The sequence below is a fragment of the Scatophagus argus genome, chromosome 8 (assembly GCF_020382885.2).
Source record: "Scatophagus argus isolate fScaArg1 chromosome 8, fScaArg1.pri, whole genome shotgun sequence".
Lineage (NCBI taxonomy): Eukaryota > Metazoa > Chordata > Actinopteri > Scatophagidae > Scatophagus > Scatophagus argus.
Window position 1 is genome coordinate 2802763 of NC_058500.1, and position 23561 is coordinate 2826323.

The 23561-nt window shown below is 42.2% G+C and overlaps 3 protein-coding genes and 1 non-coding gene across 7 annotated transcripts in view; all 4 read left to right on the plus strand.

Moving 5' to 3' along the window:
- The first annotated feature begins 223 nt into the window (after positions 1–223).
- ccnt1 (cyclin T1) lies at positions 224–8608 on the plus strand. Of its 2 annotated transcripts, none has more exons than XM_046396175.1 (9): positions 224–449; positions 1124–1205; positions 1293–1421; positions 3337–3397; positions 4072–4134; positions 4252–4306; positions 4470–4633; positions 4755–4825; positions 4941–8608. In XM_046396175.1, exons 1-9 carry the CDS (start codon positions 277–279, stop codon positions 6243–6245), a joined length of 2103 nt encoding a protein of 700 aa, XP_046252131.1. In that variant the 5' UTR covers positions 224–276; the 3' UTR covers positions 6246–8608. The 2 variants fall into 2 exon arrangements, with proteins under 2 accessions (XP_046252131.1, XP_046252132.1); XM_046396176.1 differs by having other exon boundaries at positions 4261–4306.
- Positions 8609–8705: 97 nt separating this feature from the next.
- On the plus strand, positions 8706–16662 carry kansl2 (KAT8 regulatory NSL complex subunit 2). The gene is made up of 10 exons (XM_046396178.1): positions 8706–8846; positions 10174–10427; positions 10677–10849; positions 11027–11141; positions 11635–11798; positions 11932–12095; positions 12522–12618; positions 13388–13641; positions 14517–14723; positions 16335–16662. The coding sequence occupies exons 2-10, from the start codon at positions 10177–10179 to the stop codon at positions 16422–16424; spliced, it is 1515 nt and encodes a 504-aa protein (XP_046252134.1). The 5' UTR covers positions 8706–8846; positions 10174–10176; the 3' UTR covers positions 16425–16662.
- Positions 12750–12883, plus strand: LOC124064063. Its single transcript, XR_006844221.1, has one exon. It is a non-coding gene; the product is annotated as a small nucleolar RNA SNORA2/SNORA34 family (small nucleolar RNA).
- A 139-nt stretch (positions 16663–16801) lies between the features above and the next one.
- Positions 16802–23561, plus strand: part of nckap5l (NCK-associated protein 5-like) — a 32678-nt gene continuing 25918 nt past the window's right edge. For 2 of the 3 annotated variants that reach the window (XM_046396170.1, XM_046396174.1), the window contains exon 1: positions 16802–17045. The gene's annotated coding sequence lies outside the window, so the exon portion shown is untranslated. Of the gene's footprint in view, positions 17046–17075; positions 17534–23561 lie in introns of those variants that run through there. The other variant, XM_046396171.1, reaches the window with a different exon arrangement.

A 23561-nucleotide genomic window follows, 5' to 3' on the forward strand; every position in this document is an offset into this window, starting at 1 on the left:
CGAGCGTTACGGTCATTTGACTTGTCTGAAAAGTCTTTATAAAATCCTCTTAGCATCAGTTCATTGCGCTTCTAGTGGGTGCGATGCCGCGACCGCGCCTCCGTGTGTGAATGTAACATTATCCCAATGTTACATTTAAGCGGTTCTTGGAGTGGTTGTTTGGGGGTCATTTAGCGACATCTGCTGGTCAGCGCGGGGGTTGCGGTGACGATACTACCCGGTGTGACGTATGTTCCTGTGACGCGCAGAAATTTTAAACTATCGTCCTTCTCAGTGATGGCGGCTTCGTTTCGTTCTCTCCCTGCAAGCTGTAATAACAAATGGTACTATACCCGACAACAGATCGACGACAACCCATCTCGGCGAGCTGGACTTGATCCTGACAAGGAACTGTCCTACAGACAACAGGCAGCGAACCTGCTCCAGGACATGGGACAGCGGCTCAATGTGTATCTTTTGTCGAGGGACGGTTTGCGTCTCACCTAGCCAACATTAGCTTCTTAGCTAGTTTAGCTAGGTTTAGCTTCTCATGAAGCCGGTTCTGCCGAGAGCACGACTGGTGTTTGTTTCCGTGTGCTCTGCGTTTGTCTTAATGCTTCCCATCTGTATTATGCGACGGTTTGTAATTTTGCAGTGTTGAGAGTATCGAGCTAACGTTGTGTGAAAGCGACGCAGTAGGCTGAACTGGGGCCGCGAAGGCCTGTGTGGGCCTTCAGGACATAGCATTAGCTTTTGCGTCTCGGTGTAAATGTATGTGAAGAAAAGGTGTAGGGTGGAACGACCTTCTTTAGACATAGTGTTTTTCGTGTTTTCGGTCTGAGTGTTTAGTAAATATAATCTCTAAAGTCGGCCGTTCTTTGTATTGTTTTTAATTAACTTCCGCCTAACCTCTACCTGATGTGTGAAGCTAGCTGGGGTTTCAACTTTGTTGTTCTACCACTGATGTGATGATAGGCTGATGTGTTGTTGGTTTTTCTTTAAGTCATTAGCTAATATGATGCTCATTTCTTATGTTGGAAAACGTAGCCCGGTGACCTCAGTCATATTCACCATATGCAATAAGTGGATGTGCTTTCATCCGTTAGTGCTCGTAACTGCATTCTCCTTAACTAACATGCATCAGGTCCCAACTTACTATTAATACAGCCATTGTGTACATGCATCGATTCTACATGGTCCAGTCATTCACCAGATTTCACAGAAATGTAAGTATTGTTTGACATATTCACTAATGTATCTGCCAGCGCTTATGTCTGTCAACTCATTAACTTATTTTGGTTTACCTCTATCAGGTAATTGCTCCTGCTGCACTCTTTCTTGCTGCTAAGGTGGAGGAGCAGCCCCGTAAGCTGGAGCATGTTATCAAAGTGGCCCATGCATGCCTCAATCCTCAGGACCCTTCTCCAGATGTGCGCAGTGATGTAAGTGTTTGGGAAATTCGCCTGCAGCCATCTCCTCTGCTGTTAGGGTTTGTGAAGAGTGACACAGTTTTTATTATTTTTAATGATTATTCCTGATTTGTCTGTTCAGAAGAAGCAAGTTACCCATAAACAGTCCATTTTGTCTGTACTTTGAGTTTAAATTAAGTCACTTTTTAAGCTACTAAATTTTAAGTTGCTCAAATTTGTAGCACTCACTTTCACAATTTCTCTCTGGAATGGATGATGTTCTAATGGCTGGTCAATTTGGGGCCTTTTAGTGCATATTAGCATAAAGTTATGAAGCTAATTGTCTTTTTGTCTTCTTTAGTCTTGCTTTTTGCCTTGCGTTTGAACCAGGGTCCAGGTTTCATATTTGTTTTGAGCTGTTTCCACTTCAGATGTTGAGGCTGATAGGTGCATGGGTTGAGAGAGCAAAAGACAAAATGCATCTCAATGTCTGTAGGTTTCAGTCATCCAGGTAATGTGACTGACTGTAATGTGAATTGTACAACTACACTAAAGATGTGTTTCCAGTGCATGGTACAGCTCAACTCTGCTCTGCTTTTTGGCAAAAGTTTTATAAAGTAGCTAGTACTTTTTTTTGGTGCAGTTGAGGTGAGCTAAACCAATATTAATCAGTGGAGCATAAACAGTGCTGTAGTCTGATTGGTCAAACAGCCATCTCTTTGATATCTGTTGTTCCTGTGTGTCATGTTGAATATGGTGTCATGGCCATTTCATCGCTATGATGATCAGCTAAGAATCCCGCATATGTTGAGTTATTAAATACAGTGGAAAATGAAATTGAGAAAAGTCCCTGGTAGAGTGTCTGTTATCTGGTATTACTGGCTTATTATCAGAAAAATCTGTTAGATTTCAACAAATTCAGACCTCCTTCATCACAATTGCCGGTGAAAACAAGCCGTTTGTGTGACATGATAAATGTAGTGTTAACACAATCATGTACAAAGTGAAAGCAAAGCTCATTCATGTGAGTGCTGGCAGAGCTGGGCCTTCTGGAGGAATAAGCTCTTTACTAATGGCAGGAGAGCTCACAGTAATTTTTTAAAAATCTGAGCATTTATTTATCAAAAAATTGTCTTCACCGCTCTCAATTATCAATCTGTGAGCCACTATGAATGCTAGCCTGATGGTGCTGTAACTAGACTCTTTGTCCTTTGTGACTGCTGACTGGAAGGTAAAGGTATTTCCCGAAATGAGTGTCTCCTTTGAGTTATGAGTGCAATAGAGGTGACACGCGTGCACCCTCAGTGTCTGTGTTGTTCACCAGTTTATGGATAATTTAATTTAATAATTTCTGACTGTTTGGGGCAGATGAACACGAATGATCACCCAGTCAAACTCACAGAACTAACCCAAGTCAAAAATCTGTTTTGCTTTCTGTGCTTGCTTTCTAATGCAAGAATACCTATGAGGATATGCTACAATAATAATCTTTTAAACTGTACTTTAGATGAAGTGGTTCTGTAGACAGACAGTTGACTCAGCATCAGCTGTCTCTGTGAATTGTTTTTAAATTCAAAGGATAGTTGACTGGAACATTAAAATCTTTCAGGACATGTGGACTGGTACCAATTTTGTTTGAAACTCTGGTTCCAAAAGTGACTTTGTTCGAGTTGAGCCGAGCTATACCATGCAGTGAAAATGTGGCGAATGTAGCTTTTAAGGAACAGTTCACCCAGAATTTAAAATTCAGTCATTGTCTATTCATCTCCAAGCTGATAGAAAGTCGGGTGAAAACATTTCTGGACTTCATATTTGGGTGAACTATTCCTTTAATTTTCTCACTACTTTTCAGTAAGGCTTCGTCAGTTTACATGAAAGGTGGGTTTAATATGTTAGACAAAGGATAGAGGCCTCCCAGTGAGTAACGTGCCTGTCCTCTCAACCTCAGGCCTACCTGCAACAAGCCCAAGACCTGGTCATTCTTGAGAGCATAATACTCCAGACCTTGGGTAAGTTGGGAGGGAAGAACTGGGTCCCTTGGTTTCCCCCCAGAAACACGATTAGAAAAACAAAAATGCTAACTTCTTACTTTCATCCACAGAAAGTCCATATGCAGTTAGCAGCCCTGGAAAGAGACATTGGTGCTTGATATTAGCAGCTCTTACCCATTCTTTCCCTTTTTTCTATAATGTCCCTCACTTTTTTTTACATTTCCCTCCTTGTCTTCATATCTTTAAGCCATTTTTTGAATCTTATGTGATGGATCGTTGAATTTTTATGAACAGTGGCTTGTAGTATGTTTGCTTAATCCCTTCCCATGCTTTCAAGCTTGGAAATAGGCACATTTATTTGAAAACACCAAATTGTGGTTTTACTTTTATACAAGATCTGGTGTCATTCAACAAAGCAGCAGAGTTTTGAAAATGACTTACAATTTAACAACCAACTACTGATGTTTTTTGTTTTGTCCAGGATGTCACTGGAAGACCTTATGCAAAGTGATATTCTACAATTTTCTCTGCAACACATAGTTTGTTATAACACTACTTATTTTCTGTTTTTCAGGGACATTTCTTAATCTTGTCATGGAAATTGGATGGAATGAAATCTATTAGTTTAATTAGTTTGACTTCTGCGTTTCATTTATCAACCCGTGTCTTCTTTTCTTCTCTTTCTATTACAGCTTTTGAAATCACCATCGACCATCCGCATACTCATGTTGTCAAGTGCACTCAGCTTGTAAGAGGTGAGCCTCAGCTCTTTGGTTTTGTTAAATTCTGTGTATATATTTTTTTATTGATTTGTATTTTTTCGCATTGAATTGTTAATTAGTGGGTTTTAAGTGCATTCTTATGTTCTGTTGTTGTTCCAGCGAGCAAGGATTTGGCTCAAACATCATACTTTATGGCCACCAACAGGTATGGTCATCGTGAAACATGAGCTTCTGTGGTTATGAACAGTAAATGATTGAAGGACATTTTCAGAAAATTTCTGTACAGTCCTTAAACTATACTGAATGTTTGTTCTCTGTCCTCATGTTGCTGTTTCTTGTTTCTTTCCGGGATGTATCCTGCCACATAGTCTGCACTTGACCACGTTCTGCCTGCAGTATAGTCCGCCCGTTGTGGCTTGCGTGTGCATCCATCTTGCCTGCAAATGGTCCAACTGGGAGATCCCTGTGTCTACAGATGGCAAACACTGGTGGGAGTATGTTGATCCCACAGTCACCCTCGAGCTGCTGGATGGTATGTGCTGTAAATGACCTCAGAATCCATACATCGTCTACAGATGTACAAATGTTTAGGACTCACAAGCTGTTAACTTTCCCCAGCTGTTCTTCACTCACTTCTTCATAACTTCTTTCAGAGCTCACGCACGAGTTCCTGCAGATTCTGGAGAAAACACCCAGCCGGTTGAAACGGATCCGCAACTGGAAGGTAGTGGGGGTTTTCTTTCCATTATTTCCTTTTGACCTACAGACTACAGCCAAGACATCCTGCACTGCAAATTTCTTTTGACTTTTCTTTGATTGTCTGTTTTCATGGACCCCAGGCGGGAGGTCAGACACCAAAAGCCAAGCCCAAAGTCCTGGAGGAGGGCGACCAGAGGGACACCATGATGAGCATGATCTCTATGGCCTCATCAGAGAGCACTGTGGCAGGCCTGATGAGCCTCTCAGCTCCACCTTCGGCCTCTTCCTCGTCATCCATGGGTGACAAGGACAGGGGTGCATCTGGCAGCGCTCAGACTTGGAGCGGAAAAGGTCTGGCCGCATCTGATCAGCAGCAGCAGCCCAACAACGAGGTTCACACCCCAGCTAAGGTGTCACTGAGCGAGTACCGTGCCAAGAATGCAGATGTCCTGGCTGCCCAGAAGAGGAAGCTGGAGAACATGGAGGCAAGCGTGAAGAGGGACTATGCCAACGCTGCCCAGGCTCTCATTGGCCAGCAGCAGAGGAAGGAGAAGCAGCAGCAGCAGCATCACCATCACCAGCAGTCCGGCTCATCATCCTCCTCCGACATGTCCAATCCGTCTCCCATAATTCTGAAAATCCCCTTGGAAAAGGAGAGGCATGATAGGAGCTCTCTGAAAATGCGTTTCCCTCTAGCTGGGGGAGGAGGCAGCGGGCATAGTGCCAGCTCCCGAGGTCAGGATCAGGACATCAAAGTCAGAATACGTGTGCCTGAGAAGCAAAGGAGCAGTTCAGGAGAGGAGGGCAAGAGCAGGGACAAGCACAGAGAGCGGTCGAACCACCACCACCATCATCACCACCACTCCCATCACCACCACTCCTCCTCTAGTAGTGCCTCACTCTCCTCTTCACACAAACATTCATCTAGCTCTGGTGGGGCAGTCGGAAACAGCAAAAAAGCCCCCAGTGACTCTTCTAGAACAAGCTCTTCATCCTCTTCGGCCTCACGTAAGAGGACGCACTCCCAAGATCCCACAGCAGGCTCTCACCCTGCTACTAAAGTCAGCAAGTCCTCTAAGAATCCTTACCATCTACCGTCCCTGTCTTCCTCCTCTGGGCAAACCTTGGGACAAGGCCCTGACATTCTGCCCACCTTGGGCCTTCCCCACCACCAAGGGAGCTATTCACACTCCAAAGGTGACAAGACAGACACTAATGGACACGGTGCAGCAGGCGGAGCCCAGTCAAATGAGTACCAGGACACTTTTGAAATGCTAAACTCACTTCTGAGTGCGCAGGGAGTACAACCGTCACAGCCGTCCATGTTTGACTACAGGTCCCAGTACGGGGACTACCGGTATAGTGGTGGTTCCAGAGGGAGCAACCCGAGGCCCCCGCCTCTGCCTTCAGAACCGCCTCCACCTCTGCCACCGTTACCCAAATGAGTTCCCGATCAGGAGATGTATTGTGTACATTATACTTGACATTAAACATCCATATTATTACATGAAGTATTGTATTTTTAAATCACCCAGCATTTTTTTTATAGGCGTCAGTGTGACGGCAGCGGAATGTAGTGGTGAGATAAGTTTTCAGCCTTTTTCTTTTTACATTTCACTTATGGGGCAATAATAAGAGGCTTTAAAAGCTTGCAAAATGTGAGGGGAAAAAAATACAGAAAAGTGTAGTTGATATGTTTTGCTCTTTTGTTTATGTGGTGATGACATTTGGTATTTTTACCCTCAATGTTGTGGAGAAACTCATCATCTTGAAATTGTGAGGAGGAAAAAAATTCCATGACATACCTGTCAGTCGGCTGTGTTTTTATAATGTTTTTATAGAATCTTATTTATTAATTGAAAGATTTAAAAAAAAGAAAGTTCCCTTTTCTACCTTTTTAAAGGTTTCCCCTTTATGTTTGTTTTGGGCAGAGGGATGTTTCTTCATCAAGACTGTACAGGCTAGTTTGAGAGTGCATGTCTCCAAAGCCATCTTTCTAATATTTTTGCACCCCTCCCCCCTTTTTTTCAAATATTTTCTTTATTTTTTACCTTTTTTTTTATCAGCCATAACCTAAACAAAGAGGTGTCAGCCCCACCCCTGGTGTATTGTTTTATTTCCTGCATTTTTTGGGGGGTAAAATTGTACAAAAACTGTAAAATGTTTTAAAACAAACATGAAATATTTTTACATTTTGTTATGAAAAACTGCAAAAAAGAGGATGTAAATTAAGGAATCTTGTACTTTTGTTTTTAGATTTTGAGTGTTGCAGTCATTGTTTTAAATGGTTGTAAAATATTCACATTCAGTTCTCTAATATTTACACTAATGTTCAGTTCAAACGACAGATGTGTTGCACATCTGTAGTTAATCAACAGGTAGAAAGAGATCAAACATATCAACCCGGTATGGTCACAATGAAGGAACTGCCAACAAATATTTTTTATCCTGTCATGTAACTGTCACTTGGTCTTCAGTTTCCTGTGGACGGCGAGTCTTTTAGGGTGATCTCAGCTAAATGCAAAGATGGAAATGTATAGCATATATGTATTTACTGTGTTTTAAGTGGCATTGGAAAGTGCCACACCCCCCTGTCAGACAAGTCACCTTGAAACTGCGCCAGAAAAACAACTTTTTTCCTGCTGGTGCTCGCTTTGTGGTGACCATATCGAGCACAGTATATAATAAAGTATTGACAATGCACAGTATCAATGTATTCAAATAGCATCTGTCTGTCATCCATCTGTTGTGGTTGTCTTTCGTTTATGCATTTTCTTTGGGGATGTTTTAAATGTGCAAACCCCAGTGTAGACCTGTCAGTCGATGGTTTTGTCTGATTTAATCATGTTAAAGCTGTCTTTTGACTCGTTACCTTTCAAGCTACCTTGGTGGATATTCAAATTGTTGTTTATAATTCATACATGAGCCATGATTGATCAAAAATATTCACACATCTTTGATCCTAAATCATACACCACAAGCAGGTTGTTGACATACCTCCACTGTAAGGTCATAAGCATGAAGTATAATACTGTTTAATTTGAGTTAAAGATGAATTTGTGTTTGAGAAAAATCGTGGAAAAGGTGCTGTTTGTTGGCAAGCGAATCGGGTATCTGTACATTTAATACATACTAAGCTTTATATGGTTTTGATTGTATAGTATTACTGATCTTTACCTGCTTTCTTGTATCAGTTTGTAATGAAAAACCCATTTTTGACAGTTCACAGTGATGCAGTACAGCAAATCAGCCATACAATTGTAAAATATTTTTGTTCCCTTGATTATATAAGGTGAAAGATTACAGCTCTTTGCTCAGGCAGCAGAGGTTTTATTAGTTACTCAACTCTTGGTTGTAACAGGGAAACGGTAAATGCACTGAATATTTATCTCAGTAGGGTTGCCTACAATGCAATTGACAAAGTATTACGTGTATAATGGTTAGACTATTAGAATAGATGTCCAATTGCCATTTTTAAAAATTGTTTTATCTGGTCTGGACAAATCTTTGAATTTGAGTATTAACTTTATGCTGTGAGCAAGTCATACAAAAGGACATGCATTTCAAAACAAACCCATATGTGAGGAAAAAATGGAAGACACTCATGCAACCTAGCAATGCAAAATCACATAGCTACAGTAAATATCATGTTTTTTTCTCGTCTTGGTGGTTTTAGTGACACTCAGGTCTGGAAATGAAATGTTTTGGGATTTCTTGTTTTCAGTTAAAAGGTTATATGTGAACACTGTTCTTTTTGATATAATGTGGTTGCTTTATTCTCAATTAGTCAATAAATATTTTAAGAAAACTTTGCATCACGTGTTAAAACTTAACGGCTGCATTGTTGTAGTTGGGGGGCATCAGTTGGCCGTGCTTTGATTGGCACTCAGACTGGCCAATGAAGTACCTCGAACCTTGGCCAATCAGGCCTCTGAGTGGGAGGGCTTAGTTTGTGTCTACAGTGGCTGTGTCAGTTATTGGGGAATGCAGGAAAATCGACGTTGTGTGCTTCAGGAGCAAGGGTTGGTCGGACGTGTAACAGGAGGGTAAGTGGTTTTAAACCAAAGCTGAGGATATGTGCATCTTCTGATACCGAGGCATTTCGATGATATCGAGAAGGATGACTGTCTGCTGCCATCGGTCAGCAAAACCCTTTTCTTAGCCGCAAATTGTGAAAAGTGGCGGCTAGCTAGCAGTAGCAGCTGCTAAACAAAGATGGCGACTCCGTAACTGAAATAATGACGCAGTAAAGAGGCGGGCTAAAGATCGGTGTCGCGCCTTATTAGATTTTGTTAGGGCAGAGAAATTTAGTTCTGTTAGGTGTTTATCGAAAGCAGAAACACTTTTTGTTTTAGCGTTAGTAAAGTTTTAGCTGACTTACGTTATTAAGTCTTTGGCTGACACCCTTGATCTGGCACCGCCCGATGAACAGCTTTCATTCATATTAGATAAAGTATTGTAAACACGGCGTGGATCAGTGTAGTTTCCTAGAGCTGTCTCTGCACCCCGTGTGTATGAAGTCAAATTATGTTCTAACGTTACTTAAAGCATTTCTGACCTTTGGACCCCAGTTTGTGTTTACAGTGTTAAATAAGCCACGTGGATCTCTGCTTGACATTATCTTGCTGGGTCATCTTCTGAGGTGTTGCCCAACTTTTATTTGCAAAATGTAGTTGGTGTAGCTCCTAGCTTCCATGTTGAATTGTTCGGTTATTCCTTGTCTGTAAAATGAGTCTGTCTTGTTTTCTTGAGCCCCAGTGTGTGGTTTTTAACTGACCAATAGTGCAGTGGCAGCTGAATTTCCCCACTGTGGGATCAATAAAGTTCATCTTATCTTATCTTAGCTTTAACCTCCGCATCTTTCGACCAATATATTCACTGTCCCTCCTCTGAACATGTCCAAACCATCTTAACCTGGCCTCTCTAACTTTATCTCCTTTTATTTTTGCTGATACTCTTTTATCACACAACACACCTGATAATTGTTAATACCATAAATGGACAAAAACTGACCTTCACAATTGTTAGCAAATTAATTTTCTCTTGATCTGCAGCATGGCTCTGGTGTAGTGAGTGCCCCTCCAGCATCCATACTGCATATCTCAATTAATTGTTGTGTCTATAAAGTGACAGTCAGAGCTCAAGATTTTATTTTTCAAAGTCTTGTTTTGTGTGGCCGACATTAAAAAAAAAACAAAAAAACAAAGCTAATTAGTTTGTGGTACAAGCAGGAGAAAAGCAGCAAATTCTCACATTAGGGAAGCTGGATTTTATTTTAATGAATCAAATATGAACCATTTACACTGGAGTATTGTTCTGTCCGTTGACTCAATAATTAATGGACTAATTGTTTGAACTACAATTGTTTTGCAGACAATGAACAGGATACGAATCCACGTTTTGCCTTCAAGTAGGAACCGGGTGGCCCAGACACCTCATCCCCAGGAGCCCCAGGTCTGTGCTTTCACCCAGCGACCATGTGCTCAGCCCCGTCTGGACGGCCTGGAGTTCTGCATTAAGCACATTTTGGAGGACAAGAATGCCCCATACAAGCAGTGCAGCTACGTCTCTGCCAAAAACGGCAAGCGCTGCCCCAACGCTTCACCAAAGGTCGAGAGGAAAGATGGGTAGGTGGAAAGTCAGAATTTAGAACTCAGCTTTATTAGCTCTCTGTGTGACAGTTCATTCCCAGGCAGGCAGGATCGAGAGATAGATAGATACTTTATTGATCCTGAGGGAAATTCAAGTTGTTTTTTTGTCTGTCTGTTTGTTTGTTTTTAGATTGATAGATAAAGAGACACAAACACTAAACTTGTATTAACAAATCCAAACAGCTTTCTGATATCTCCTGTCTAATGACCTTCTCTGTTCCTTAGAGTGACGTTCTGTGCAGAGCATGCTCGCAGGAATGCAATGGCACTCCGAGCTCAGATGAGAAAGACGCTTTCTGGTCCATCCCCAGAGACACTGTTGTCTCAGCTTAGTGGATACAACCGTGCAGAGACACACAGTGTCGAGGGAGGACGCTCTGAAGCTAGCCGTATTCTAGGTAAGTGGTTTTGTTTACAGTGGCAGACACTTTGTAGACTTGTGATTGAAGTTAATCTCATGTGCACCGACTTTTCATCTGTATTTGTTAGGGTTAAATTGATGTGGTGGTTTCACCTCTTGCAGTTTAAGAAGTATGAATATTGTTGCACTGTTTAACTTCACTCCCTCTGGACAGATGAGGACAGTCTGAGTGAGGAGGAGCAGGGTCCTTTGGTACTAGACCAGACATGGAGAGGAGACCCTGACAGTGATGCAGACAGCATTGACAGTGATCATGAGGATCCTCTTAAGTAAGCTGAATAATCTGACCAGCTCTCGTTTTTCATCTGTACTCACTTTGTAATGTTACTAGAGCAGTGCCTGTTTGGAACGGGCTGATTGCTTGGTATCGATCTGGCCCTGGTCCTGATGTAGCGTGGGGCTGAGATTCCCTGCTTTATAGGGAGATCATATTTCAACCTTTGGGTGAATCTTACTTTTTGGACATTTGCTCAGCCACATTGCTGTTAGCAATAGCCATGTCCAAGTGAACAAGTTATAGTAAGCAAACTAAAAGACAAAAGACCACTTGATTTTTAAGAGTGGTGAGGTGTTCAGCTTTTTCCCACGGTCAAAGGAACCCGAGGAATTAATCACTAGTGTGGAGACCATCTCTTTCTTTTTGTTAGGGTTAATCTCCACTGCCTCTCTGATTGCATGTAGATTTCTTGTCTAGCTTTAATGTGGCCCCTTTTCTAGTCATTTTTACACTGGGTGTGTTTTTTGTTTTGCTTCACATCACAGACACGCAGGAGTGTACACTGCGGAGGAGGTGGCGCTCATCACTCGAGAGAAACTCATCAGGCTCCAGTCCCTCTACATCGACCAGTTCAAACGCCTGCAGCATCTTCTTAAAGAGAAAAAGCGTCGATACCTGCACAACCGCAAAGTGGAGCATGAAACCTTAGGTAAGTACATGACCATGTGATTACTATCTAAGTATCTTTGTGTTTTTTTTTGTTTTGTTTTGTTTTTTTTGCTTCACACTTTATACAATGCTTCACATCCCTCTGTAATATCTGTACTTGTCTGTTATGTCAGGAAGCAGTCTGCTGACAGGACCTGAAGGTCTGTCCATGAAGGAGAGGGAGAACCTGAAAAAGCTCAAAGCTCTGCGCCGTTACCGTCGTCGGTATGGCGTGGAAGCCCTGCTGCACCGGCAGCTGAGGGAGAGGAGACAGGCTGTGACCGAAGGAGCTCCTCAGGTGTGACTTCATCACAGTAGAAAATAGTAAAACTAGTAGGCGTGTAACAATTTGAAGCGTGACTCTATACCACTAGACGTACGATACTTTGGTAATTTGAGGAGCTGGCCCTTTATATAGTGAACTGACTTATAGCTTCACCTTAAAGGATGTTCCTAGCAAAGCATGATGAGTCTTACACAAGCGGTGTCTGAAGTGTGTTGATTACCACAGAAAGTAATGGGTAATATGTAGTTTTAGTTTTGGGATTTTGATCAGCATATTTGAGGATGAAATTAAGATGTGAAAATCACGAGCAGCACATCAGGAGGAAACTCAAAAGAATCACAGTGAATTTCATGTGTTTGTAGGGATGATTATATTTAGTTTAGTCCCTTGCTACTGTCTTGACCTCATCTAACACCCCCTTTTTTTTCTCTGTTGTAGCCGTACACAAGAACAGTGTACGAGAAGTGCATTTCCTTTGTGGAGGGAACCCGATGTACCAACCCCTGCCTGCCTATGACACGCCATTGTTTGTCACGTATCCTCACTGATGTTTTCAGTATAGGTTTGACCGGAATAGAGTGATCTGTTTCCGTGCAGGAAACCACAGATATCATACAGTCATGGTCAAATAATTCTTCATCTTTTTTCTTTTGAGCCATCTTCACCTTGGCCCCAATCAAGACCAGCAGCTTGAGGTAGCTGCTGGTTTCAAAGGGAGCCTACATAAACTCCTTCCTGTGGTCTGTAGATTTTTCCCAGAGTCACAACGGGGCTAATCTATTCAGTTGGAAGGAACATAATCCCTTCCCAACCTGCCTCGACTGAACCTTAAATCATTTAGGATTGTGTGATGCTTTCCTGCACACTTTACAGTGTAGTTTTCTCTCCAAGCAACAAAATATTTTTGCTAGTACTAAGCTTTTTCTGATCCTCTCCTGATTGATGTGATTAAATGTTGTTCTGATGGGTTAACCATGGGTCGCCTGCAAAGTAGGCTGTTGCCTGTAAAGTCATTAACTTGCTGTAAAAACTACTTCATCACAAGGCGTCTTACTATAAAGTTGCAAAAGGCTTGAGAAATAATTATAAGTTATTTACATGGGAATAATTGAGCTACTCACAGTAATACTAATTTGAAAGTTTCTGAGGCTAAAGGTTTCCTTTAATCAGCATCCCCAGTTCTGCTTTTGGTTTTTTTTTAAAAGTTGTCTTCGTCTGTTTGAGTATTGTGTTCATTTTTTTTTGTGTGTGCGCGCTTGTGTGTTTACATCATGTGATCTTGTCCTTGACAACCACACACTCAGACATTTGCCAGGACAGCAATCAGGTGCTTTTCAAAGTGTGTCCAGGCCTGAAAGATGTCCCATGTGATCGTACCATACACATGGGTCAGTCCGATGACCCTCGCTGCCCACTTCACCTCACCCTGCCGCCCCCGATGTACCAGCCTGAACAGGAACCGCCACCGCAGGAGCAGCTCAGCACTACAAGCAGAGACATGTATCTGAGTGCAGCAGAACTTCAGCCCACAGAGAGCCTCCCCCTAGAGTTCAGTGATGTATGTACAAAAGGTGTTCCCCTGCAACACTTCTCTAATGTACATGCACTGGAACAGAGAACATAATCGGCGCTTATTGTTGGACACACTTTTGCAGTTTGATGTTTTGTTTCAGGTAGACTCTGGTGCGTTTACCTGTGCAGTTTGTCCTAGTCCAACTTTTTCTCATTTCCCGTCCTTCTCTGATGTGCGCTTCCCATAAATTCCCTGTTTGGAAAAGAGTAAAAGTCCAGAGGCCATATTCATAAAGCTTGTGCTGTTTTCTAAGAATTGCCCTCCTCACAAAGATACCCTTCTTGGGTCCAAGTAAAGATAAAAGTTATTCCCAAAGCATTTTAGCTCTTAAGAGAGCACCAGATGTGAAAAACCTTTAGGGGTACAGAGGAGGACTTTTAAGATGGTCTTAAGCAGAGAGGAAAATTGCAGAAAGACAAAGGTGTGATAGAATAATTTCCACCTGCTGAATGACGGTGAATTAATGAACTGCTACAGATTAGATCATGCAGCGATAAAGTTTGTAGTCAGTCTCATTAGCGCTGCACTTACAGCTCGTCAGAAATGAAAATGATCTTAGCACTATGATTACCAGCATTGTAAATAAACATAAGCTAGTAAATATAACTATTACGACTGCGTGTAGGCATCTCCTTTTGCTACCACTTCAACCGAGTTTGGCTTACTGGTCACTCCAGTTAGAGCTTCTCCTGTCTAGGAGTTTGTAGGCAGACTCAGGAGCTCCCCGAGAGTGTTCTCAATGTTTGACACAATGTTTGTGAACACCCCCCCGGGTTTATCACACAGCTGTTTACAGCTCACCGTTTGCGGTTCCAGTATTATCCAGAGTTCTCTTAACTACAAAATGTCCCGTTGTGCAGGACCTGGATGTGGAAGGGGATGGTATGCAGGGTCCTCCGTCCCCTCTACAGTTTGACACAGCCCTGGCCCTGGAAGACCAGACCATCAGAGCCATTGCTGAGGCCCCGATGGACATCCTGACTGGAGAACACTCAGACCAGGTCGACCTGGATGCTTCAGGACAAGAGCTGTCGGAAAGAGATGTGGATGCCATCATGGATGACCAGGTTAATTCTCATTTAGGGCCTTTATCGACCTCAGCGTCCTGAATCTTTCTGCAGAAACAACAATGCTACATTTCATTGTCTGTCACACTGCGAGATGGGTCTAATAAAATGTTGGTCGCAATCTGTGTCATCACAATGTTGATTTTAAGGCTCATCAGACTGTGAATCATAACTTTATGATTTAAGTGGGGGGGTGTAGTCCGTATATTTCATATAGTCCTTGAAACTTGGTTTTCCTCCTGTTCACACTGGCTGATAAGAGATCTAATGTCCTTTCATTGTGAATGATGGGAACAGAATCCACAGCCCGTGTTGTTTATGTGAAGTTGGCTAACATGAGACGGTCTCAGTTGATCCAGTCAAGTCTGTCTTTCGAAGTCCCTGCCTTTTTGGTACAAACGAAACTCCGTGTTTCATTGTCCCTCAGCAAGGAAGCACAATAAAGGGTTAATAAAAAAGAGAAACTTTGGAAGATACCAACTTGATTTGATGAACTTGGACTACCGGAGCTTCATATTCTCTGTTAATGTGTATTTTTGTATATTTTCTGCACACGATGAGGACTGTGGGTCTTATTCTCCATCTCTTAAGAGTGGAAGCATGTTTGGAATGGATGTCTTCTTAGCCTGAATGAGCACAAGGAGCTCTTCCAGTGTCCACATGGCACCTGACTGTTGTTTTAGGAAACATTTCACAAAATTGTGAACCTGTGTGTCAATGACATCTCTGCTGCATGTTTTGAAAATGCAGGGAAACACTTAACAAGCTTTGGCATACTGCTGGCACTCCTGTGTGGGCAGTAGAGGAGGGGAGAGCGAACTCTGCCTTGTCCTGATAAAAGTTTTGTCCAGGTGTCACCATGAACTGCACCATCCACGGTGAACGACCCTTTGTTGCATGTCATTCCACATCTCTTCCCATTTTCTGTCATCTCTTTACTGTTGGTGAAAAATAACAGCAGAAAAGGCCCAAAGATGTCAGTTTTAGGACCATCAGTAAGTTAGATCACCAGTGTGTTGAGTCATTTCATGTCAAGGTTCAATTTTATTCAACCAGAAAACACCGAAATCTAATCAGCCAACACAGACTATAAAAACCTGTGAAATACATACTCATAAAACCATAGGTAAAATATATTTAACATTGCATAATAAACCTGCTAAATGGAACCGTCCAAACAAGAGCCTGACCAGCAGAAATGTACCGAACAATAATGGATTTTATTTCTGTTCCACTGCAAGAAATCTGCATGGTTTTTCTTTGTTGATTTAATTCTCCTGCCCGCTCTGCTTACAGTTAAAACCAGCGAGCTAATAGTCATATCGGAAACCTTAATCAATATAGATGCTCTACACACGGTGTGGCTCAAACGGCCCACAGCGTATGCAAACTATGGAGCAGCACGTCAATACAGAAAGTAATGAGTGTTTGTCTCCACATTCCTGTACAGGATGCAGGAATTCGAGCCATGGGGCGTGGGGGGGTGGACACAAACCATCAGAGCCTCCTCTGGCTGATAATTACGCCTTGCAGTCAAAACAACGCATCTTGCGGAGCAGCAGCAGTAGCAAGTCTACTCCCTGTCTCCTAACTCCCTGCTCTTCCTCCTAGGTGGCGTCGGAGGTCGTAGGAGGCGAAGAAGATGCCACCGACAGTTCACTCCAAGACATCGACGCGGCTACGGTCGATGCCCCCAGATGAGGAGACGCTGCAGCATTGGGTGCAGGTCTCATTCGGACTCGGAGGTCCCCTTTAGAAGAACCCACCTTCACAGGTCCAATAGACTGTTAGACCGTATCGTCACTGTTTGTACTTCTGTTTGCCATGTGGGTGTATTTATTTGTCCGTTTAACTGGTTCGCATCAGTTTGTCTGTTGAATAAAAGGAAAAAAAAGCTTGGATACTCACCTCTCTTCCACAAATAAACTATTTTGTGATACTTTCGCATTCTTCTTGATGACATGCAGATCCGAGCAGATTTATGACCGGAGCAGAAGTATTTAAAGTGTGCTGAGAATATTTTAAGGCACCGAAAACCGCAACATACAGGCAGCTTTATAAGTATATGGTGAAGTTATGTTTGGCAGCATGGAACAGCAGTCTGGAAAGGAAAGAAGAAAAATTGGGGCGGGTAATGCAATTTCATGCAATGACATCACTTTTCCTCAACCCAAAACAGTGAACGGCGAGGCTGCAGCAGGGAGAGGACGACACCGCTACAAAATGAGCACAAGCTAGACACCTCAGAGAGGGCAAAAACCGCGTATTTCTGTATTTTACTCATCATGACACGGCACCGTCGGCAGTTTACTACCAAATGAGGTGAGTTTTACAAAACGGGGGGGAAATGTCGCTGTTAATGTTAGGTTTGTGGAGAGGATCGCAGGAATACCGACACTCAGGCTTTGGCATGCTTCTCATTGATTTCACATCACCGGCGAAGTGAAGGTCCGAACCGGATACGAAGCTAAAAATGCGGACTAGCTTGTTTCAGTCTGTTTGTTAGCGTTAAACGTCGTCGTGTTTTTCATGTTTGTGGGGAAAAGGCGAAGGCGTAGCAGCACTGCCCGTGTCGGAGGGGACTCATTCCGGCTCCGGGTTTTAGGGTTTAGAGGGCCTGTCCCAAGAAAACAACAAAAAAATATTTCTCAGCCTCGTCCCCTTTAGCCCAAGTACGTTTTTGTTTCGTGCTAGCTAAAAATTCAGCCCTGTCGCAGTTTTAGCCTCGATTTGGGGTTCGGAACCTGAAAAGGGAACATGGAAAAGGAACTGTCATCTGAGTCCGGCACGCCAGTCAGTGTGTTATAACGGTACGTTTTAATGTGTGTTTTCACCTCACACTGATGCAGAGAAAATGTGTGATCAGAGCATTAACCTAACCTGAGTCCAAAATCTGCAGACCCCTCACCCTCCCCTCCTCCACGACCACCAGCCTCACTGTCACTGAATTCATTTGCAGCAGCAGCAATGTAGTAGACAAACCAGCTCAGCTTATGTAATGTGAAGTTAGAGGATAAATTAATCAGTTTAAATTAATTTATCCCTGCATCACTCGTCTGCAGGGTGTGTTTTCACCAGCTGGTTTACAGGCCCCCCCCTCCACTCAGAAAACGTGTCGGAGCTTCACTGAGCTGGAAGATGATGTTCAGGGTTTTACACCAAAAGGTGGTTTTTTAAACTGATCTGCTGAAGGTGTGAAGTTTCTCTGAGCTCGCCCTTAAATCTGAGTTTAATCTACATCTAATCTAGCTTGGAAACCAGACATGAGCTGATATGCGACTTAGTTGATTTGAAGGTGAACTAGGACACATTTTTTGGGGGGTGGGATTTTGAATTTTTAAATGAGATTGACGAAGAAGGTCTAATTACAAGAAGAAAGATGATTTACCTTTTTCATAATTCAAAACAGCGTTTTTATACATCTGCACACATGGGTTGTGGAAAAGACAAATTGGAAATTAGAAATCAGAAAACTATTTTCCACAATGGTGAATTACCTATGTGATCAGTACAAGCTGCTCGATCTGTCCAAGGAATATAATATCACGATCTGTTTGATCACAGTCACGATCTCAGTTGTGATCTTTTTCCTCATTTTGAAGTAACGCCCTGTAGACCAGTGCTTTTCACCGTGGGGTCCGGGAACAAGATGGCATTCATGTTCCCATCATGTGTTAATTCGAGGAGGTTTGCAGTCTCCTCGTCGTGTTTTTATTCTGCTCAGTGGACATTAAGTCACATAGTTCTTATTTGTTGCAATTCATTTTAAAGAAAAAATGTTCCATTGGATTTTATTGCATTTTGTTTTCATCAGTGTATCAACTTTATCAGCTCAGCCAAGCAAAAAACGTTTAAAATTTTGGGTGTTTGGTGTCTTTGCTTGGAAAAATGACGAAGAATTAATCGATTTGTCAGACTCGTCAAGGTAATCGATTAGATCGGTGCTCATATTTGCCAGAGCAGAAGCTTATGTGGAGCAGTACTGGCAGCGAATAGGTGTTAATGGATCATACGCTAACAATGGTGCTTTTCTGTAAATGTGATCCCCTCCACATTTTCTGAATGACATTCAAGTCACGTGAAGTGGATTGTTTCTTGTTCGTTTTCACATTGTGAAGGGTTTTATTGGCAGTAAAACATGTGCGGGTCATTTTAATAAGATGTAGCCCAGTTTGGAGATGAAAGAAGATTTAAAACATCTAAGATAATGCTGTGTAGCTATTACAAAGTCCATTTGAAGGGGAAAAACATGCACTTTTAATGATCTGTGTCTGTTGGTTTAAGGCCAGCTATACGCTCATGTTGTTTTCATCGTCTCATCATTTTCTGAACAAAGACCAAACTTTAGGTCAGAAGAAACGAGGATGGAAGGATTGTTTGAACCCCTGTGAGTCATTGGCTCACAGCGATGGCCAGCGTTCAGGCTGTAAAATATTTAAGTTTCACTGAAGATCTTCTATGAAATGCTCGATGAATCTTTTAGTGTTTGCTGGCTGCTTTTTTTTCTTTTCCCCTGATTTTGCTTTGAAAAGAAATGACGTATCTCCCATGCCTTTTCCAAATTGTCTGTTGATGTAATGTTGCAGCTTGTTGTTTTTGGCAGTTGTAGACAAATGCCGTATATCATGTAAGAAATCCTTGCAGATGTCATGACACAGAGACCCATCGAGACACTGACCTCATGATTGGAACAAAGCGATTTATGGAAAAAAATGTTTCCTGAAAAATGAAATGAAAAGGTTTGAGACGAGGGGATTTGATCTTCTCTTTAGCATCTGAGAGGCAGTTTTTTGTATTATTAAGAAGTAAATGGCTGCAGAACAACCACACTGTAGGCGTTAAGATTGGTGCCATACAAACCTCGCTTTTACTATTCACTTCTGTCTGCCACAGGGTACGAAAATGGCAAAGTGAAGGCTGGCAGCCTGGCACCATTTCTGTCTGCTTTCATGTCTCCATTCTAGACCAATGAATGAAAAAACTGAAGCTTCTGGCCTGTGTTGTTGGTAGTTGCTACTGTAAGGAAAACCGAAACTGATCCGGTTGTCTTTGTGACAGCAGCGCCAACAATAATACAATTTGGAAATGTTGGGGGGGGGGGGGGGGGTATTATACAAAAATCTGAGATACACTATATAGACAAAAGTACTGGGGCATCTTTATTGAATTGTATTCAGGTGTGGTATGAGGCTGTTTTATCCAGAATGATGGATACAAGTACATACAAGTGTGTATTGTAATGAATAGGGTCATTAGTTGTCCTCTGCTTCACTGAAAAGTCCATTCAGTGGACTCCGTGTGCACTTCCACATCACACCTGTGTAAATCAGATACGGATCCACTCTCGTACATCGTAAAGTCAGATTTAAAGTACACTCAGAGAAACTGTCTTTCCTCAGCAGATGAAAGTGAAAGCAGCCTTCCAGGATCAAACACATCGTTGTGCACCATGTAGCTCAAACATCCAAGTCAAGGAGGAAGAAGCAAAACACGTTTTTGAGTGGAGGGGAACTTCAAAATCAACCGCGAGGGCAAACGTACTGGCTTCTTTTCAGTTGATCCATGTAACTGAAAGAATTTAAACATGAGCTTGGCAGGCGGCGAGGATTCAGTAATAAATATGTCACAAATTTGAGCAATATTTGGTGAAGACTGCGAGGACCCCACCGGCGTTTCATCCTGAGCTGCGGAGGGAGGATCTGCAGATAAATGTGGTTCCACTCTATGCTCACTAGATTACATTTATGGTCTGTGCACCCATGTTTGAGCTCAATTGAAGTTTTGTGAGAGCTCTGCCCCAAGTGCAACTTTGAGATTGCATATCCAAGCGGTGCCGCATTACATCATGAAAAGCAGAGCCAGTGACTTATTCAAGTGTAATGGGCAGTATAAGTGCTTGCTCGCTCTGTTCGCCTCTAATTGTTCACAGATGCTCTGCACGCCTTTGTGTCCCACATCTTGTAGCAGCGGGCTCACACAGACGCCACATACGGCGCTCAGACTTTATTACGGAGAGGAAACGTGGCATGGAGTAAGTGTTCAATTTGGCTGTTGGTTCTCTTAACTGGTTTTAGTTATTAAAGTATTTATTAGCCGCTGCAGTCCGCCACCAAACACAATGGAGTTGAGACCATAAGTTGAAGGCTCCATCAGTCGACAGAATGTTAATTTACAAAAAAAAAAAACTAATTAAAGCCAAGTGTTTACTCATAAACGTGGTGACAAACGAGCAGAGTCACAGAGGAAATAAAACAAGGAAGCGCCATCACAGGCAAATTCTTCTTCAGCTCTGTCAGTTCGGGAAGCTGATTTGACTACAGGCCATTCCACATCTTGCCAGAAACTTAACAAAATGCTGAATGAACAAAATGCTTTTACAGAGCCACGATCGAAAGCATCCTGTGTCTCAGTGTGACTGTGTGGTATGGCAGTTGCACAGCACAGGACAGGAAAGATTTAGCCCGGGTGGTGAGGACAGCACAGGGGATTGTGGGCTGCAGTCTACCAGATCTGGACTCAGTTTACACTGCCCGAGTCCAGAAGAAGGCAAGACGCATTGCCACAGACCCCACCCACCCGGGCAACAAACTGTTTGTACCGCTTCCATCAGGAAAGCGGTACAGGAACATTAAAACCAGCACCAACAGACTCAGGGACAGCTTCTTCCCCAGAGCTGTTAAAGCAATAACCCCCCTACAGTGAAACACTCATACACATAGTCTGGCACTAGTGCACTTTGTTTTATCTACCTCACTCTGTATTCTGCATTTTGTACTTTGTATTTTATATTTTTATATTTTCTTCTAAGGTGTGCAATTTTTTTTATTTTCCTATTTATAAGTGTGTTTTGAAGCTGAGAATCTGCACAAAATTTCGTTATGCTTGCATAATGACAATAAAGACTCTTGAATCTTGAATCTTGAATCTTGAATCTTGAATCATAGTTGAATGACAGAAGATTAGCCAGCAGATACTTTGATAATTGATCCTCTAAAAGCTGGATGTCATTTCTGTCTCTCGGTGAAAACCAGGAAAGCGAAACACGTAGCACAATGATGTAGTGAAGTAGTGTGGGATCGCGGCAGGTATTAAATGACATGTACTCAGGCTAACATGCTGAAAGGTAATGTTTTAAAGCTTTGTTCATGTTGCATTCAGTTGAGAGTTGAGCTCGACTAAAATAACAGATTTCTCTGGAAACATTTGGGATAATGTAAGTACTCAACAAAATATATAACAAATGCCACGTCATTTTTAGACATTTTAATGCTTATATATATATGTATATATATATATATACTTGATATAATACTTGTTACATATCATGACTGTGAATGCAATTTTTAATTAAAATACCAAAGATCCCCAATTTCCACCTTCTCAGCTGTGACAATGTGCTGCTTTTCAGACAGTTGTTGATCATGAGAAAATGATTCTCAACTTTTTTTCGTAATCAATTTATTGTAGAAGGCTTTGCTAAAATAAAAATATAAAAATACCAAACTGTTATTGCTTCTAGCTTTATGGTTATGACATCCTCCTATATGTGGAATTTGTGATGGACGAAAGGCCTAAAACTCAAAGATATTTAGTTTATCAGCTTAAACCAGAGTAAATTTAACATTTTTATCACCACATTTATATGAAATGTAGAATAAACGGTGAAAAGGATTATTAAAAAATAGTTCAGGATGATCTCTTTGTTGATCAGTTAATTATTTTAGCTTTACATAGCAGCGTCTGTTGTGACACTTACTGAGGCATCTCAAGGTAAGATGGGCTTTATGGACAGGATACCTTACAGACTTTCAAGGTCATGCTGCCTGTGAATGATCACTTTGTTGGGTCATAGTTCATCAGCTTTACAGGGAGGAAAGAGCAACGGGACAATAATTTAGTCAGTTTGAAGTCTGGTAGGGGTGCGCAGACAGGTCAGAGCCTCCTGCAGTCAGCCTATCTCCCCACCATCACCCCCCTCCTCTACATAAACAGCCATTCTTTGAAGATAGGCTGGGTTGGGGCTGGGACCTCTCCTTATCAGCTATCAGTTCAACCCTGCTGTCTGACACATGCAGGTACTGCAGTTACCATGGTTATACACCAAAGGCACCTCTGGAGCCTGCATTAGCATCGCCAAATATTCATCAGTTACCCCACAGAGTCGAGGCGATACAACAGAGCTCACAGCAGGAGGGAGGCCCGTCTGAGAGCTTCAACATCATCATCAGCAGCAGCAGCAACAGCAGCATCATCACAACTGTTTACACGCACACAATGCAGATATTTAGATCAAAGGACTTATCCTCGCCTGCACTGAGCCCAGCAAGCTCAACGATTCAAAGAAGTCGCAAACAACAAGTCAAAGCTTCGGCCTTGGGCTTTTACATCTTCACATAAACTGTACTGCAGCCTGCTGTGTCAGACGTGGCCTCTGAAATATGCACGACTGAATATGCTTGAGGAATTCTTGTAGTATGCGAGAGAGAGCGGGTAGCTCACACCAAATGCAGAGGACTCATTCAGAATCCACCCTGCAGAGGAATCTGTGGTCATGCAAACATTGAATTTGGCAAAACACAGCCTTAGCTTCTGCAGCTGTAACAGACATTCAATTCATCAGTCTGGCCAAAGAAAATATGGCTTGGAATGTAGCTTTAATCAATTCAAGCAAACCGGGTCCCCATCACGTCCTGCGTGTCCAAATAAGGATTAATTTAAGGGATAATTTTCTTTTTATGTCGACACAATCTATTAGATACTGCAGTCGGATTTCATTTTGAGTTATGATCCATGATAAGTTGGATTAAGAGAGTGTGGATAAAGAATAACTGCATCAGT

Coding starts and splice junctions, on each gene's coding strand:
- ccnt1 (XM_046396175.1), top strand. CDS start 277: ATGGCGGCTTCGTTTCGTTCTCTCCCTGCAAGCTGTAATAACAAATGG. Junction 450..1,123: donor ATGGGACAGCGGCTCAATGT/GTATCTTTTGTC, acceptor AACATGCATCAG/GTCCCAACTTACTATTAATA. Junction 1,422..3,336: donor CTCCAGATGTGCGCAGTGAT/GTAAGTGTTTGG, acceptor TCTCAACCTCAG/GCCTACCTGCAACAAGCCCA.
- kansl2 (XM_046396178.1), top strand. CDS start 10,177: ATGAACAGGATACGAATCCACGTTTTGCCTTCAAGTAGGAACCGGGTG. Junction 12,619..13,387: donor GACACGCCATTGTTTGTCAC/GTATCCTCACTG, acceptor CCACACACTCAG/ACATTTGCCAGGACAGCAAT. Junction 14,724..16,334: donor ATGCCATCATGGATGACCAG/GTTAATTCTCAT, acceptor TCTTCCTCCTAG/GTGGCGTCGGAGGTCGTAGG.